The sequence below is a fragment of the Talpa europaea genome, assembly GCF_964194135.1.
Source record: "Talpa europaea genome assembly, chromosome: 7".
In the NCBI taxonomy this organism is placed as follows: domain Eukaryota; kingdom Metazoa; phylum Chordata; class Mammalia; order Eulipotyphla; family Talpidae; genus Talpa; species Talpa europaea.
Genome location: NC_140074.1, coordinates 25565388 through 25583508, shown reverse-complemented (window position 1 = coordinate 25583508; position 18121 = coordinate 25565388). Strand labels below are relative to the sequence as shown.

Genomic DNA, 18121 nt, shown 5'->3' with positions numbered 1-18121 from the left:
CAAATACAGCAGATCATGAGGTTACCATGAATAGTTATATACCAACAAATTGGACAACCTTTAAAAAATTCTTAGAACCCACCAAGTAGAAAATCTAAACTGACCCATTACTAGCCAGTAATAATAATAAAAAAAAAAACTCTACAAACAAAACCAGCTGCCTCCATGGGTGAATTCTAATAAACATAAAAAGAAGAATTAACACCAATACTTCTCAAATTTTCCAAAAAATTGAAGAGGAAAGAGCAATTACAAATCATTTTATTATGCCAGCATTACAATGATATCAGAAACAGGATTCTACTAGAAAAATGAACTGCAGACCAGTATCCTAATGTACAAAGATGTAAAAACCCTCAACAAAATTTTAACAAACTAATTCAGTAATTCATTGAAAGGATTACACAACATTATCAAGGGAAATTCATTCCAAGAATATAAGGATGATTCAGTATCTGCAAATCAATTTGCTTCACCACATTAACAAAAAAAGTATAAAAGTCACATGATCATTTCAATAGATGCCTTAAAAGCATGTAACAAAAATCAAAATCCATTCATGATAAAAACTCAACAGACTACCTATTGAGGTAATGTCCTCAATACAGTAAAAGCTATATTAAACAAGTCCACAGAAACATCATACTCAATGTGAAAAGCTAGAAGCTTTTCTTCTTCTAAGACTGGAACAAGACAAAGATGTCTACACTCACCACTATTATTCAACATAGAAGTGGAAGTGGAAGTCCTCGCTAGAGCAATTAAGGCAAGAAAAAGAAAGGAAAAGCAACCAAATTGGAAAGGAAGAAGTAAAACTCTCTCTTTGCAGATGACATGATACTAAACATAGAAAAACCTCAAGACTCCACCCAAAAACTCTCAGAACTAAGGAGTGAATTCAGAGTCGAGTTGTAGGGTACAAAATCAGTATACTAAAATCAGTTGCATTCAATACAATAATAGTATCAGAAAAAGAATTTTAAAAATATTTATAATTGCATAAAAATAAATGTAATCAAGGAGGTTAAAGCTCTTTACATTGAAAACAATATGACACTGATAAAACAAATTCAAGACACAAGATCTAAATCTATAGAACTTAAAAGACTTTCTCTTACTCTACTAAATTCCAAGATTAAACTGTTATTTTTAATATAAAAGTTGTTAAAAATGTAAACAGTATGAACAGTAAGGAATTTTACCATTCTTCATTAGGGATTCTATACTTCCCTTTCTCCTTCTCTGCTTGGCTTCCTCACATGCATACTGTATGTGCTCTTTCTCTTACTCTTATATTCTCTCTCCCTCTCTCCCTCTCTCTCTCATGGTATTTAAAACCAGAAAATTTAAATAACACACAGGGTCAGGCTCACTCACCAGCTCTGCACACAAAACACACAAGACTCAGAAAATACAAAAATATAAGCTCAAGTTCAAATCCCAGTTTTACAACTAAAACCAGTTGAATAATCACTTCCTGGCTTCGTGACTTCAGTAACATACTTTACCTCTAATAAGTCTATCTCCTCATCTATAAAAACGGAGGAAAAACCATTAAATCAAGAATCAAATCCAATACCCATTGTGCAGTATTGATAGATAGTTAAGTGCTTAAAAATCCTCTCTGTTATTACCACCACTACCACCACCACCACCACTATGGTGACCATTTTGAACAAGTCGTATGAGCATATATTGCAGTTTCTTGATAAAATGGGAAAAGCATTGTCTCAAATGGCACATATAATAACTTTATAATGGATTCTACAAATTCCCTTAATCATTGTTAAAAGTCATAGGGGAAAAAGTTCTTTTTCAAGAACTTAACAGTCCTTTGAGAACAAGTAATATATTTGACTGTTTTTATTTTTTTATTTTTTTTTTTAATAGAGGCATGTTTTTATTTATTTATTTGTTTGTTTTGTTTTGTTTGTTTATACATGCACTGGGTACAGTCAGAAGCGCGGGAGGGTGAGAGAATTCACCAGAGCCAGAGCGGGGAGCAGAGCAGGCAGAAGGACCGAAGTACACTGCTGAGGGGAGCAGCGGGCGGCAGGAGAGGTCTGCGCGCCATGTGGGACCCTCCTCTGGTGGCCGGGGAGCAGCCGGGGATCAAACCGGTGCCGCAGAGGCCGCGGGCAGCTTCGCAACCCAGCGCTCAACCGCTGCGCCACCGGGGAGGCCCTTGACTGTTTTTAGTTCTGAAAATAAGTGAACACTTTCCCTTTGTTTTTGATTATTGTAAATATTTTTTAAATTCAATGACATATACTGAGAAAGAAATATGTTGAATTTTAAAGACAATCTCTCTATACTAATAAACAATCACAAATAAATTTGGTAAAGAAAACGTCAGGCTATGGTCCACTTTCACAATCCCAATATAATTGTAAATACTGTAAAGTGAACAATTTGGTGGAGGGGGGTTGTTTTCAAACTTCTTCACTTAAAGACATTGCTGTATATTAATAACTATAATAACTGTATGTTATACCTCCTCTAACAATAGTGGATATAAACGCCTCTTACCAAGTCGCGCTTTTTTAGTGGCAGAAAGTAGTAATAGTGGCAGAAACCAACTATCAACGCATAACAAGTAAGAAGTTCAGTGTAGAAACACAACTGCAGAAAAAGCCAATGATTATCTTCACCAACACAATTGTTAATCCTGAAGAAAAAAAAATGAAAAAAGAAATATTTTCAACTTTAATAAGACATTAATTTCAAAATTGGTGAAACTGAAAATAAACAATTTTATACATTCCACATATGCGGAAATATGTTAAAGCCACATAAATTAAAAGCCAACAGTATTCAGTAAAAGATAATATAAATATGCCATTTCACAACTGTAAGGCACTGCTACTGCACACAGGAAGTCCACATACATGATGCCCTTCAACTACAATTCAGTGAGGCAGGAAGAACAGATGGCAGTCTCCTCCTTTCATTGATATGGGAACAAGAACGAAGGTGTTTTAGCCACTTTCTAAAGCACACGCAGTTAGAAGAGATAGTATCCAAGCAAACAAGAATGCTCCTCTCCTATATAATACTTTCCATCACAGCTTTTTAGCTGCGGAGAGAAATTTGAATGATTCAAAACAAAATAACTTCAACTTGTCATTCTGACACACTTGCTAAGTATACACAATTTTTCATAATTTTAAAAACTATCTAAGGTTGTTAAAAATAAAAGCAGATACCAACTATTTACAAATTCTTAGGGCTACAATAGATAACCCTAAGCGGGACAAAGGATTAATGTTACAATCCCCAAATTTTCAAGATTAATGCAGGTGAATATTTTATTATTCCAAATTTTTACTCTACCCAAATTTTCAATATTTTAGCAGAAACTCTATTTCAAAACTAAAAATTACTTTGCACAATGAAAATGCTTTCATTTCAATATACTGTCAGATTTTTCAGTATACTGTCACTATCTGAAAAAAAATATATATATATATAAAAACCAGGTTCAATTCCTAACTCCAATTGTTATTTTAAACATATGTCCATAAAACTATTTTTTAAAAAATCAAATATAGAACTAAACTGAAAAATCTCCTGAAGTAATTTCTAAGACTTATGAGCTCATGTTTTGTAAACAAGAAAATTTCCTGTGTGTGGTTATTTATAAGCAGGACTAACAGAGAAACATGCTTTTGTATGAACTAAAAAATACACTTCAACATCTGTTGCTTGAAAGATGACATCCTTTTTTCATTCTTCCTGCCCCCAAAATCTGAGACATAACTGCTATGATCATGGCATTCGTCTTATCCAGAGGGCTTTAAGAAACACTGTGGCACTCAATCTATACAGGTAAGACTTGTTTTTGTAATAATCAAACTACTTAGTATAATCACAATCAGAAATACAGAATATTCTGAGGTGATCTGAGAATTAATCTCCAAATCTAAAACTGTCAGGCTGTTAAAATAATAGTGTGGAAAATATCAAAAATTCTCTATCACATTCAAGTGAAATCATACAGTTTGTTTTTCTATGTCTGGCTAATTTCACTAAGCACATTTCCCTCTAGAAAGCAAACAGATGAACTAAGTGAAACAAAAATAAACTTTGGGACTGTAAGACCAATTAGTGGTTATCACAGGGAATGGGGCTGGCTAAACCAAGAAAAGGGGACAATGGCATGGTGAATGAATGATAGAATTGGATTTTTAGTGAGGAATTTAATGTAGTATATACACATGTTGATTCTTATTAATGCACATCTGTAACTTATTATTGCAATAAAAATTTAATAAGGCAGTTCTATTTCACATATAAAAAAATTCTACTTCCTTCCAGTTTACACTGTACATTTCCCTCACTCTCTGCGTATCTCTGCAGTACTATATTAGGGAATATAATCATGAAAATTCCTAAATCTATTTGCATCTAGACCACCTTCCTTTCTTATCCTCCAGCCGTTTCTGCTTTCCCTCTCCCTCCCAACAACATTCTGAAAAAATAAGTAAAACTATGGAAACAAGAGGTCCCAAAATAGAGAAACCACACCAATTTTAGAATTTAAGTTAAAGGGTAATTTATTTGGTCACTGAGTTAGTCTTTATTCCTTAAAAATAAATAATAACACTAATCTCTATCATACAATCCACTTTTATTTATTTATTTTATTTTATTTTAATTTTTTATTTTTATTTTTTTAAAGATTTATTTATTTATTTATACAAGCACTGGGTATAGTCAGAAGCGCGGGAGGGTGAGATTTCACCAGAGTGGGGAGCAGAGCAGGCAGAAGGACAGAAGTACACTGCTGAGAGGAGCAGTGGGCGGCAGGAGAGGTCCGCGTGCCATGCGGGACCCTCCTCCAGTCGCCCGGGAGCAGCCAGAGATCGAACCCGCGCCGCAGAGGCAGCGGCCAGCTTCACAACCCAGCGCTCAATGGCTGTGCCACCGGGGAGGCTCATGCCATCCACTTTTAACTGATTATCTTTTAAGTTTAACTACTGAATTATTTTGGAAGGAAATATCAATATACAAATGTATCGTGAACATTTATTATATTTTTCGTTAATGAGAAATACTATATTTTATATTTATATTTTATATTTATATTTTATATTTAAAATATTATATTTTTCGTTAATGAGAAATACTGCCACTTATCTAAATACCTAGCTTTTAAAAAAATCTATTACTATTGTGACTATACATGATCACTGAGATTTAGATTCAAGATAAAATTTTTTAAAATGTAACTAAATGTCATATCCTATCTTGTTAACAAAATCACAAAATTTTTAAATTTTATATAGCAGTATGCTGTTTTCTGAAATTTTTTTTCTCCAATTTCAATTACCTTCTACTTAAATAATCAGTTTGTAATAAAACACAAATTTCCACTAAAAGACTACTAATAACTTGTGTAAAGATACTGAAAATAACAGAAACTTTAAATTGATTAGCATTACTATTAGGCAAAGTTAGTTAACTTTAGAAATATGCAGTTATAAACTTAATAAGTTCATTATGTAGCTAATTTTGTATATATGCATACATGTGTGTACAACACACATGCATGCAATCCCATGTTAGGAAAACAGAATTAAAGACACTATCTTGCTCACAAATTTTTATGACAGTTCTGAAGTGAGATACAATGCAGAATTCTCACAGCATTTGTTTTTAAATATTCTATTTCTCAAGTGAACTTTTTCTTTAAATATTACAAGAGAGCCCCCTATTGACAAAAAATGTTGACAGTTCAGTAGAATCACTCAATAGGCCTGCAATATTTATAATATATCTAAATCAAAATACTGAAAAAGACTTAAAGAGAGAGAAAAGATGTATCAGGATATCTGAAATGCATTATTATTTAATTTAGTAAACAGGAAGGGAAATTCAAAAAATAGGATATATATAGCACTCATTACAAGTAGAAACAGTAGCATCTACCATTTAGGTACTTTCTTTGGGTCAGATGTTGCACTAAATGCTTTACACACATTGCCTCATTTAATACAAATACCTTAGTTCATTTGCATTTACATGGGTGCATGTACTTTCCTAGTTTTCTGCTCGGTACTCTTTTAGAATACGATCTCTGCAGAAAAGACTTTGGAAGTTAACAGAACCATATGACCAAAGAAAAATGACCTTTTAAAAACTGTATAACTTTAATATAATTTTTGTTTAAACCTGTTAAGTATCAAGATTTACTTTTTACTAAAAATGAATTATTCTTTTCTTACCATGGACAGTGATGATCCATTCTCCTAACACAGTGGCCACAGCGGCTGCAGTGATGGGAACGCTTTGGTCTCATCAGATTACACTTGTTACATAATTCCCAGAACTCCCTTTCTAAAGAAGGAAATTAGAATCCATTTAATGAAGGCGAATGAGTAATGTCAAAATTCAGCAACAACTTTCTCAAAGATATAAGACGTCTCCAGCATATACTGAAATTTTTCTTCTAAGTCTCCAGTATAAATGTGTTTGCCATAAAAGCTGTTGTTCTATTCTATATGTCTTATTTATGTCTTTCTAATTTAATTTCTTATTTATGTCTTTCTAATTTAAAACTATGAAAATAAGACTATTAATAGTCAAAGTAAAAGAAAACAATGTATTTGGGTTTCAGCTAGAATAGTAAGTAAAATCTAACGACAAAACCCTAAAATACAATCAAATTGCAGTATTAAATATTTAAGCAAATTAATTTCCAGACATTTATTACCTGAAGGCTCAAAAGAAGAAATGAAACTGAACCCTGACTTCAAATGAGTTTAGAGGGGATTAGAATAATTTTAGAAGTGAAAGTGGTAACAGGAAAAGTTAATAGAAATAAAGGAGTTCTTCACAAGTAGGGACCACCTCTAATCTGTAGTGAAGAATGAAAGCCTAAAATTAAGTTCTGTGATAAAAGCATGAAATTTGCAGAAATAAAAACTTAATTGTTTTCATTATAAGGTATTCTAAACAAATCCACTGAAACTGTATGGGAGTCATCAACAAAGACAATACTTTATTATATCAGAATTTATCATATTTGTTAAAGTGGAATTTTACTTTCATAAAATTCTTAAATCCTTCATCACTTACATTTAAACTTCACCCTAACCTCATTAAAAATATGGACATAGTAAAATTAACCTAACTTCCATGTTTAGGATGAATATTAGTACATGTAAAATGTGACATTAGTATACAGTATGTAGTCACTAAATGCCTGCTGACATATAATTTTACAATTTAAAAAAAGAAGATCATTTTCTAAATTTCAATGTTCAAAAAAATATACACTACTTTAATTCCATTATTTCATTTTAATGACTCAGAGTAAGATTAATAAACTGAAATTTTAAATAGTAAAGTTTTAGGAAGACATTTTGCTATAGGTACCACTGAAAATATCTATAGCCAATTGTTCCAATAATATGAAAGTTGAGAAATCTCTTACATTTAAAACTTCATTAAAATTGTTTCAATTCTTATTTTAACAAAAAAGAGCAATGATAAAAAGTTCAATACATACAAACTAAACTAGTCTTACCATAAATGAAATAAAGCCTCATTTAATATGTGGCATCATACAAAGTCAAATGCATAATCTTTTTTCCCATTTAGCTAGATGGGAAACATCCAAATATTAAACATCCAAATATTAAAACTTTGAATTCACATGAGTGAATTCAAACAGGGATAATTCTGAGAAACTCACTGATAGGCAGCTTTGTTGCTGTGTGAACAAAATAGAATGTATATATTTCAAACAGTAATTCTCCATTTCTCTGGCATTGCAATTCAGGAGTGGTTCTTGGAAGGAGAATTGAGTGATCCATGGTTTCTCATTGCTCCAGCTGTATGCTGGCACTGTGTACTTCTTACTATACTTGAAGTCCTCGGGGTTGCATGTCAGATCACAAAAGGTTTTAATCTGTAGTCTGCAATACTGTCCCTGCAAGTCTGCAAGACTGTTACCCTGTCCTTAAAAGCTTATAACCTGGCACTAACTTGAACGCCTAATAGAAGAAAGTATTTTCACATATCCTTCTCCAGAATAGGGAGGTTTCATCTATATTGAAGATTTGCTTTGACAAGTAATTTACATCCACAGTAAGCTTTTCTAGAGCTTCTTTTTATTTTTTAAAGATTATTATATTTATTTATGTATATAAGAACTGGGGTATAAACCAGAGGTGTGGGTGGGGGAGAGGATTCACCAGAGACTGGGTGGGGAGCAGAACAAGTGGAGCTACTGAGATACGCTGGTGAGGGGAGCAGCAGGGGAGACAGGAGAGGTCTGCTGTGCTATGTGGGTAGTTCCCTGGCTGGGATGGAACTCATGCCACAGTGGCTGGCAATAGCTTGATAGCACTGAGACTTTAACCCCTGTACTACCAGGGAGGCCCCTTATTTAGAGTTTCTTAAAATTTTTCAGCTGCCGGGCATCCCTGGTGGTGCAAAGGATTAAGAATCAGCACTCTGAAGCTATCGGCAGCCACTGCAACATGAGTTCAATCCCGGGCCAGGGAGCTAATCCACATGGTACAACAGACCACTCCCATCTTGCCCACTGCTCCCCTCGGCAGTGTAACTCAGTAGCTCCACCTGTTCTACTCCCCACTGTCTCTGGTGAATCCTCTGACCCTCCTCCCTGCACCTATGGCCTATACCCCAGCTTGTATGAATAAACAAATCTTTCAAAAAAATTTTTTTCAGCTGCCTTTACATTAGAACTCACAGACTCATCACTCTTCCATTATATAATAACGAATAATGTTTCTTCTTTTTTTAAAAGATTTATTTATGCCCTCAAGAACAGGAGTGCAGGCCAGAGGTGCGAGGAGGGGTGTTAGAGGATTCACCAGACAGAGTGGGAAGCAGAACAGGCAGACTGACTGAAACACACTGCTGAGGGGAGCAGCGGGCAAGACAGGAGAGGTCTACTGCGAGAGGATTCACCAGAGACAGAGTGGGGAGCAGAACATTCACCAGAGATGGACTGACTGAAATACATTGCTGAGGGGAGCAGTGAGTGAGACAGGAGAGGTCTGCTACGCCATGTGGGTTAGCGATGGAACTTGTGCTGCAGTGGCTGCAGAATAGCTTCACAGTACTGACACTGAACCCCTTGGGCCACCATGGAGGCCTGTGAAGAAGGTTTCTTAAATCACTTAAACTACCCATAGTTAACAGTAAATTCAATGTTGTAGCTTGGTCCAGTCTTTTGTTTCAACAATACAAACAAATTTTTACTTTGGTCTTGACTGTCAAGGAGCTGAGCGGCAAACACTTCTATGTTCAGTCTTCAATCCAGGTCATTAGATGTTTCTCCATCTCTAATACAGGCGTTTCTTGAATTTTTGCTAGTCGTCTTGTTTTCAACGAAGCAGATCCTTTTAACAGCTTCCTTCTCTTTGTTCTTGTTCTTCAAGACCAACTGGCAAGAACTAGCCATCCCTGATTATCTACTTTTGTAGTCCTTAATCACTCTGATTCTGTTTCCTGGTCTGATGTGGCCTCTTACTGACCATAGATTTTATATGCTTAGGAATAATTATGAAAAAAAAAAAAAACAACTAAATCAAGCACAAGGGAAAATGATATCAAAGAGATGCAGTAAACATTAGATGGACAAGATTGCTGCCAGCACAAAATCTGACTTTACATTGGTTACGACAGCACTTGACAATAGGAATTTGGAGCCCAGGCCCTTTCAGTTGTATAGTTTCTCCTATATTGATAGAAACACTGCTATGCAGCACAAGACTGTATTGCAAGGAAAAGGGTGAGGAAGGAGAGTCCTTGAAGAGCCAATTTTCATTGAAAGACAACATAAGAACTTTATGTTCTTAAACCAGTCCATTAAATTATAGAAGATACATATTCATTATTGTCAATTTCAGAGAAATCAGCATGTAATGTACTAGAAATAAGTTATTTACTTCATACCTAAAATACTGTACCCTCAGAAAAGATGACACAATTTGGCTATCATCAGAGAAGGCCTGTAATTGCGTAGTCTAGACCGCAGTTTGGCAAAACTATAGTCCACAGGCAAATTCAGTCCACCACCTGTTTTTGTATGCCTCATGAGCTAAGAATGGTTTTTTACAATCTTAAATGACCGGGGAAAAAATAGTTTTTGGTGTGTAAAAATCATGACATTCAGATTCAGTTTTGATAAATAAAGGCTTTTTAAAAAATTTATCTAAGCCCATTCATTTACATATGGTCTATGACTACTTTTGTGCTCTGATAGCAGAGCTCAGGAGTTATAACAAAGACCATATGTTCCATAAAGCTGAAAATATTTACTATCTGACCCTTTATAGCAAAGAAGAGTTTGCCAATATATGGTCTGGCTGATTAACTTATTTAAAGAAAGTGCTTAAGAGTCATATCTTTAGTCAAATTTAAGATATTATACAAGTATCTCAAATGAAAAATACCTATGAAAACTCACACTTCACACACATGCACAAGTATACACACAACCAACCCCATTTGTTTAGCAAAGAAAAAAGTAAAAATTTAAAAATCTAAAAATTTAATTGATTATATTTGTTTTTGCTTGTACAGCAAGGAAAAAAAATCTATTTCAACCTATTCTATATATCTAGAAATGATTTCTTAGTTTTTTTCCCCCCTTTTTTTTTTTTAGGGTTTGTTCATGTCCAAATATAATGTTGGTGACTGATACATTTTGGTGACTGATGAATAATACCTAAAAGACTTTTAGACTAGCCAGCTAATAATATAAAATAAAAAGTTATGGGAGTGGGAAACCAATTGATAATTTTCTGTAGCTATAAAAAATTAAAAACTAAAAGGTACATTTTTTAAGGGAAGAAAAAAATCAAAATATAAAACAAAGAAAAAGTGACAAACACCATAAATGATTGAGGCTGTTCAATATGAGTTAATAGCATTATACTGATTACCATGGGTCTTTATTATTGCTATAAATGTCTAAATGAATATAAAGATTTGACTTGGTTTAATCCCTCAGGAAGAAATCACTTTCTGAACCTTCTAAAATACTTGCATATTAAGAGACCCTCTCTCAACTACTATATTTCAAATCATAACATAATGCTTCTGGGAGAAAAACTACCAAAACCAATACAAGGTTTGGATCTGAATACAGATTTCTCTGACAGAACTGACTGCCAATGTAGGAAATAAATGCTAATAAGCCTTTTATAGATCATCTTTGTAAAGCAATAAAAGGGGGAAAAAAACAAAAACTATTGGTGAATACATGACAGGCCATTAATAGCACATGTACACTTAAGCTTTGAGCAGAATTTCAAGGGATGGCATCAGATAACTTCAAAATGTGCTATATTTTTTTAAAAACTTAGAAGGAAGATTTTGCTCTGTAAATCTGTTCAAAAGTGACTCTACGGATGACAAAAATTCTGAAGTTAAATTATGCAAATGAAGCACTTGATGATGAAAATGTACTACTACTGATAGTGGTATTGGCTTAACAACTCTGTGGATATGTTAAAAGTCATTAAACCATACACTTTAAATGGGTGAATTATATGACATGTAAACTATACTCCATAAAACTATTAAAAAAAATTAACGGCACCAATAAAATCATTTCATAAAATGTGAAAGTGACAAAAATATTCATATATTTCAAATACACATGTGAATAATTTGAATAATATAGACTTGTAAAGATTTCATTTGACTATTTCATCTAAATGCCCAGAAGATAATAAAATCAAATTCTAGGAATCTTTGTATGAGAACTGGAACATTCTCTTATATTCAAATTGCCTCATATTTTGTGAGTCACTTAGATACTAAACTTACTCTGTTTTAAAATAAAACCAGACTACCAGACAGGCATGTAAAATATTTCAGGGTATTTCAACAAAAATGGTCAAAATCAAAAAAGATAGTGGTTTTTAGTTTCCTTTTCTAAAAAAATAATATGAAACTGCTCAACGTTAAAACAGAGCTGAATAAAATGTACAACCCCAACTTCTATATTATTTTTCACAGTTAAAAGTTGGGTTTTATGTTTTTTACTAAGTTAAAACCATATTTACAGGGCTTTCCTGGTGGCGCAAGGGTTAAGACACAACCTATGAAGCTATCTGCAGCCACTGCAGCCTGAGTTCGATTCCCCACCAGACAGGGAGCAACCCACATGGCACGACAGACCTCTCCTGACTCGCCCGCTGCTCCCCTCAGCAGTGTACTTTGGTCAATCTACCTGTTCTGTTCCCTACTCTGTCTCTGGTGAATCCTCTCATCCACCACACCTCTGGCCTGTACCCCAGCTCTTGTATGCTTAAAAAAAAAATTTACAAAATAATTATGTAAGCAGCACCTAAAAGCACATATAATGACTTCAATTTTCCCCAGAATCAAAGCTAAGGTGAAAACTGAGCTAAAATTATCAGCCGATAGATATAGAGATCCATCCATGGTTTTAAAAGAGTGGAGACAAGAATTTAGGCCTTAGTAGTTCTCTAACAACCGGCTGAGTGCCCATAAGGGACTATCACTATCTTGAGGGTCACGATTACCTTGAGGATCACATTAAAATATGATTAATTTTTTTCTTTACTCAATTGGGCAAAAGGTCAGTCTTCTAGACTCAGAGAAGAAAAAAAAGAGACCAAACATGAACTGAAATCAAATATAATGAATATCCATATATTCAGCAAGATGCCATGGTGTCCTCCATCCCTGAAGTCTATAAACTAAAGGTAACACACTAATTTCATGGGGACTTAATTAGACCCATAGACACAATTTGTTTTATATTTATTTAAAAAGAATGTTTTTAATTTTTTCAATAAGTTGCTATATTTTTGAAGAATCATGAAAGTTCTCATAAAAAAGGAAATCCTCTATTTTCTCTGAGAAATAAATTGTAAGATCTAAGATTACCAGCAATGTTTTGATAATTTTTTTTAAAGATTTATTTATTTATTTATTTATTTATACAAGCACTGGGTACAGTCAGAAGCATGGGAGGGTGAGCAAATTCACCAGAGCCAGAGCAGAGAGCAGAATAGGCAGAAGGACTGAAGTACACTGCTGAGGGGTGCAGCGGGCGGCAGGAGAGGTCTGCGCGCCATGTTTTAATAATTTTGCTGTAGTTGAGGAGTTGCCAGCCATGATAGATAATATGAGATTTATGAGGTTTTCAATATGAAACAGTTCCTATCTGACCCATCACACTTATTTGTAGTAGGTGACATTTTGTGTGTCTGACTACCAACAACTCAGGAACAGGTCCTGAATTATGAAAAGCTTGCTTCTTTGATTTGCTGGGGCCACTGGGTTTTAAAGTTGAAGCAGACAACACTGTATATCAGTATTTTAGAAAGACTTCAGATTAGGCCAGTAGAGAATAGATTAATCTATATTGCAAAGCGCCACCTTACATGCCCATGTATAAATGTTTACACATACTCAGTAACTGCTAAGTGACACTGATAATGCATCTCTAAATTAATAAAAACTAAATATTCAACATAGTTTCTAAAAACTTCAACATCCATGTCCTATTAACTTATAATCTCTAAACTTGCGAGGCTATCAAAGTAAGCCCTTAAATGATGGATCTGAAAAACAACTATCAGGAATTCAAGGGAGGCTCTGAAAGTGTCTTGCCACTGAATCTAACTTCAGAAGGAATTACTACATTGGCTCTCAAATTTTGCTACACATAATAGTTAACTGTAATGTGCTGCAATTTTGGAAACCACTGAATTACAAATTAAAAGTATTCTCGTTCTAATATGTACAACAAACATATAAACTGCTTATTAGAAGAAAGCACCAAAATTCTCAAAATTTACAAAACAAATGATTAAAAAATGAAGCCTGAAAAGAGGATAACTGTATCTGGCAAGTAATAAATTAAGCAATATATTTTCAATTCTTATGGTTTAAATGGTTATTATGCAATAAGGGGATTAAAAATTTTCATCAACTGACAAAAAATAAAAGGTTTTCAAAGTTTTCACTAAATTACTAGAACCTGGAGAAATATAGGCAGTTGTATTCATAATACTATAAATGTTTACACCAAACAATATTATTTTTATGAAGTGGCACAATCAAGAAAATTTCTTTATAAAAATCTAAGAAATATAATTTCTCAGATAACTATGTATCATTCAAGAAATAATTACCTAGTTTCTACTAAGTGACAGAGACTTTTCTGTCTGTATCTAGGGATATAGTACTGAATAAATAAAATATAACCAAAAAAACCTACAATCTCACAGAACTTATAGCAACAGAATGGGAAGAAGAGTGGGACAAACCAGTAAAGTAAAAAGGAGAGAGTGAGGGATGCTGGCAGTCAGTTAGGTTTTGCAATTTTATTTTTTTTTAAAGTTCAAGAATTTTTATGCAGTTCTTATGTCTTTATCCCACAAAAAACATTCAAGCACATTATTTGTTCTGATAATGACTTATCCTAAACAGAGTAGTATGGAAAGGAAATATTTGAGAAAAGACTTGAAATGAGATTTTCCGTGACACATATAACTAATATATAATAAAAGCAATAAAATACATTCATAAAGATAATAATTCTGGCATAGTTAAACTGATAAATCTGAAAAATACCATACCTCCATGTGGAATCTTTGGGTTTTCAGGAAGTCTTCCGGGATCAGTTATTGAGGCCCTCACTAAGGCAACCAGACAAAATATGGAAATGCCATAGAATACTTTAAAAGAAAGAAATAATCATTAACCCTTCACAATCTTTTATCAACAAACATTTAAAATTTAAAATGCATATTTTAATTAATAGCATAAGGATAAATAATTTTCAAAAGATAGAAAAATTAAACAGTTCATTTCACTCATGAAATACTACCAAATACTACTGCTACTACCAGCTACAAGTTAATGTATCTTTCTTTCTTAATATTATTTTGCATATTAATAACTGATGAACTTGTTATAAATCAGATTCTTTATCCATAGAGATTCCCTGTGAAAAATGATATAAATGAAGGGGTTCCCTTTTAATTACTTCTTATTTGCAAGAAGTAAAAGGAGAATTTTAAAAACCTATTCTACAACTAAACTTTCTCACTAATTCCAACTGGTTATCTTCAAAATTACTTTAAGCTAGTGAGTTTAATCACTCCTTCTGATGGATCTTAAGATTCAATTTGAAAATAAAGAATCTAGAAACTCCTGAGTTTTAAAATGAGTAACTAGAGAAATGACAGTAAGGGAAAATATTCAGTCATTTTAATTTCAGCTTTTAAAGGTAAAGAATATAGGCATGGGGAGGGGGAGAGGAAGGTGGGGAAGAAAGTACTGCACAAGTAATGGGGAACTTGGAGCTAGTGCTAACTCCAGGCTGACTGCATGGTATTCGTCAGTTTTATCATTTGTTCAACAGAGACCGTATTTCTCACAGCTCTTCTCAGGTCAAAATGATGTAATGAACATGAAAATTATAAATGCGATGTACATGTAAAATATATAATTTCAACCTTTTTCTTCTAACCATAAGCAAGCCTTACCAATGAACCAGAGTAGAAAATAACTAAGTTTGAAGAGTTATCACAACCAACATCTTACTGAATAATTTTTGTATCATAAAATTTTTATTTCTCAATAATGTTTACCATCTTTATTCTTGAAACTCCTTCCACAATACACATCAGAAATATTAAAAATACACACAGACACACGCATATCAGTATTATTATGCCAGTTTTTTTTTTTAAGTTTTATATTTTTTTTTTTAATTTATTTATTTATACAAGCACTGGGTACAGTCAGAAGCGCGGGAGGGTGAGAGAATTCACCAGAGCCAGAGCAGGGAGCAGAGCAGGCAGAAGGACTGAAGCACACTGCTGAGGGGAGCAGCGGGCGGCAGGAAGGGTCTGCGCGCCATATGGGACCCTCCTCCGGTGGCCAGGGAGCAGCCGGGGATCGAACCGGTGCTGCAGAGGCTGCGGGCAGCTTCACGACCCAACGCTCAACCACTGTGCTACCGGGGAGGCCCTATGCCAGTTTTTTTAAAAAACAAATTGGAATTTATATATTTGCAGAATTAGATAAAAAGGTTATTTTTTTAAAAAAAACTTCAATAATTTAGTAAATAACTACTATTAATAGCACTAATAATATTAAAAGGAAGGTTATCATAGTGGAACTCCAAAATATTCACAGTGAGAAAATCTTTGATTATGAAAAGAAATAAAGATCTAGAAACTTACTTATTATTAATATGCCAGGAATATGTCCTTCTTCATAGTGAGGAAAGAGGACAATTTTGGGAACTATAATAATATTGAATAACCAGACAAAGACAATCAAACCCATGCAGCACCAACCATGCGGGTCAACAACAAAGTGAATCCGGAGACCCATTTTGCAGTCTTGTAACTGCCTGCTAACCCACAAATAAAATCCTAAAAAGGGAGGAAAAAGAGAAAAATTACTTGTAGAGAAAAAAATTATTTGACTATGACAAAACTAAATAAGGCAACTACAAAATGGTACTTAATGAGTTTTCTTTGTATAGCTGATTCCTTTGACAAAATATCACAACTTGAAACACAAACATAAGTTTTGGGATATTTCAATTTAACCATACCTTCAAATATTTAATATCAATTTTCATTATGAATTGCTATTATAGAGCATAAGTTAGCATTACCTTCTGAAGTTAAGCACAAATCTATCAGTAGTTCCACATGTGAACCCAACAGAAATGGGAGCACATATCCACCAAAAAGACATATGCAAAAATTTTAGTAGATTTAATCATAAAACCGAATGATTGTTATACAAATCAAAATAGTGGTCAGAACTAGAAAGTGACAAGAGGGAAAACTGCCAAACAAGAAACACCTATATCTTGACCTGGGTGGTGAGTTATGAATACATACACATATGTGAAAATTCATTGAGCAGTACATGAAAGATTTATGCAACTTAATTTTAAACAAAAAAAGTTCAAAATTGTTTTGAAAAATTAAAATATAAATTTCCAACATTAGAATTCATGAATGAACTTCAAGGAATCTTATTACTATCAATTTAAGAAGAATCTTTTTTAAATGGGGATTTTTTTCAGGTGATTAACAAAAAGTTAACAGACCTTCCATATGAGATACTTAAAGATAGTTCTACACATGCACCGTACCAAAAGAGTGACATATAAATATATACATACTTTAGTATAGATAACTCATAAAACTTAAACAATAAATTCTAAATTCTAGGGGGCAACTTTCTCATACAATACAATGAAATAATACAATAAACTAGGACAATGTTTCTCAAACCTATGAGCAAACAAGAATCAAGTGAGGAACGTAATGAAAATACTATCCCTAAGCCCCATTCCCGAGCTACTGAATCATAGTTCTTTATGCGGTAAAGCTCAAAAACAAATAAAATATTTTAAAATGCTCCTGAAGATGTCTATGACACAGATGACTGATATCCAGGACCACAGACCCATTGTTACAACAATGACTTGAACTCAGTTCAATAAATAACTATAATACCAGCAAGTTAACTGTAGTACCAGTTACTTTGTAGACCTTGTAAATACAAGGATGAACAAGATATAGTCTTTTCTGAGAAGAATTAACAGTCTAGTGGGAGAAAGGCTGATTAGATGGGTTTAAAATAACTTGGTAAATTTCAGAGACGTGGACAAGATATTACTAGGTAATCAGGGTAAGACTTCCATTAGAGGGTAACACCTGAGCTCAGTCTTAAAGGTGAGTAACAGCTATCCAAGCAAAGAATAGTGACAATAGAAGAAAGAGTAGGAGGTATATAAGAGTAAAAATTGTGGAGGGTATTATAAACTGCTATCATAAGTCATAAAGCTTTCAGTGGAGAGTAAATAGTGAAAAAGGAGCTTTATCATGAAGGGCCATAAAGATGCCATCTTAAAATATTAGGACTTCATTCTTAGATACCGGAAAGCTATTGAAGCAGGGAGCTAACAAAATGAGATTCATACTTTAAATAACTGCAGCTCTGTGTTAAGAATAATATCAAAGACAGAGTCAAGTTAGACAAAGAAAAGATAAAAAGCCAAAACTAATTTCAGAGAAGCGATCAACTGAAGAAATAGCTAGAATCAAACTAGTAAATTTTA

General features: G+C 33.6%; 1 protein-coding gene across 1 annotated transcript in view; it reads right to left on the bottom strand.

The window, feature by feature from the left end:
- Positions 1-16371, bottom strand: part of ZDHHC21 (zDHHC palmitoyltransferase 21) — a gene marked incomplete at both ends in the record, with an annotated part of 45723 nt that extends 29352 nt beyond the window's left edge. Inside the window, 4 exons of the mRNA XM_084239016.1 lie at positions 2530-2668; positions 6228-6339; positions 14604-14702; positions 16218-16371. Of these exons, the coding sequence (XP_084095142.1) occupies positions 2530-2668; positions 6228-6339; positions 14604-14702; positions 16218-16371 (504 nt within the window). The remainder of the gene's footprint in view (positions 1-2529; positions 2669-6227; positions 6340-14603; positions 14703-16217) is intronic.
- Between the last annotated feature and the right edge of the window lie 1750 nt (positions 16372-18121).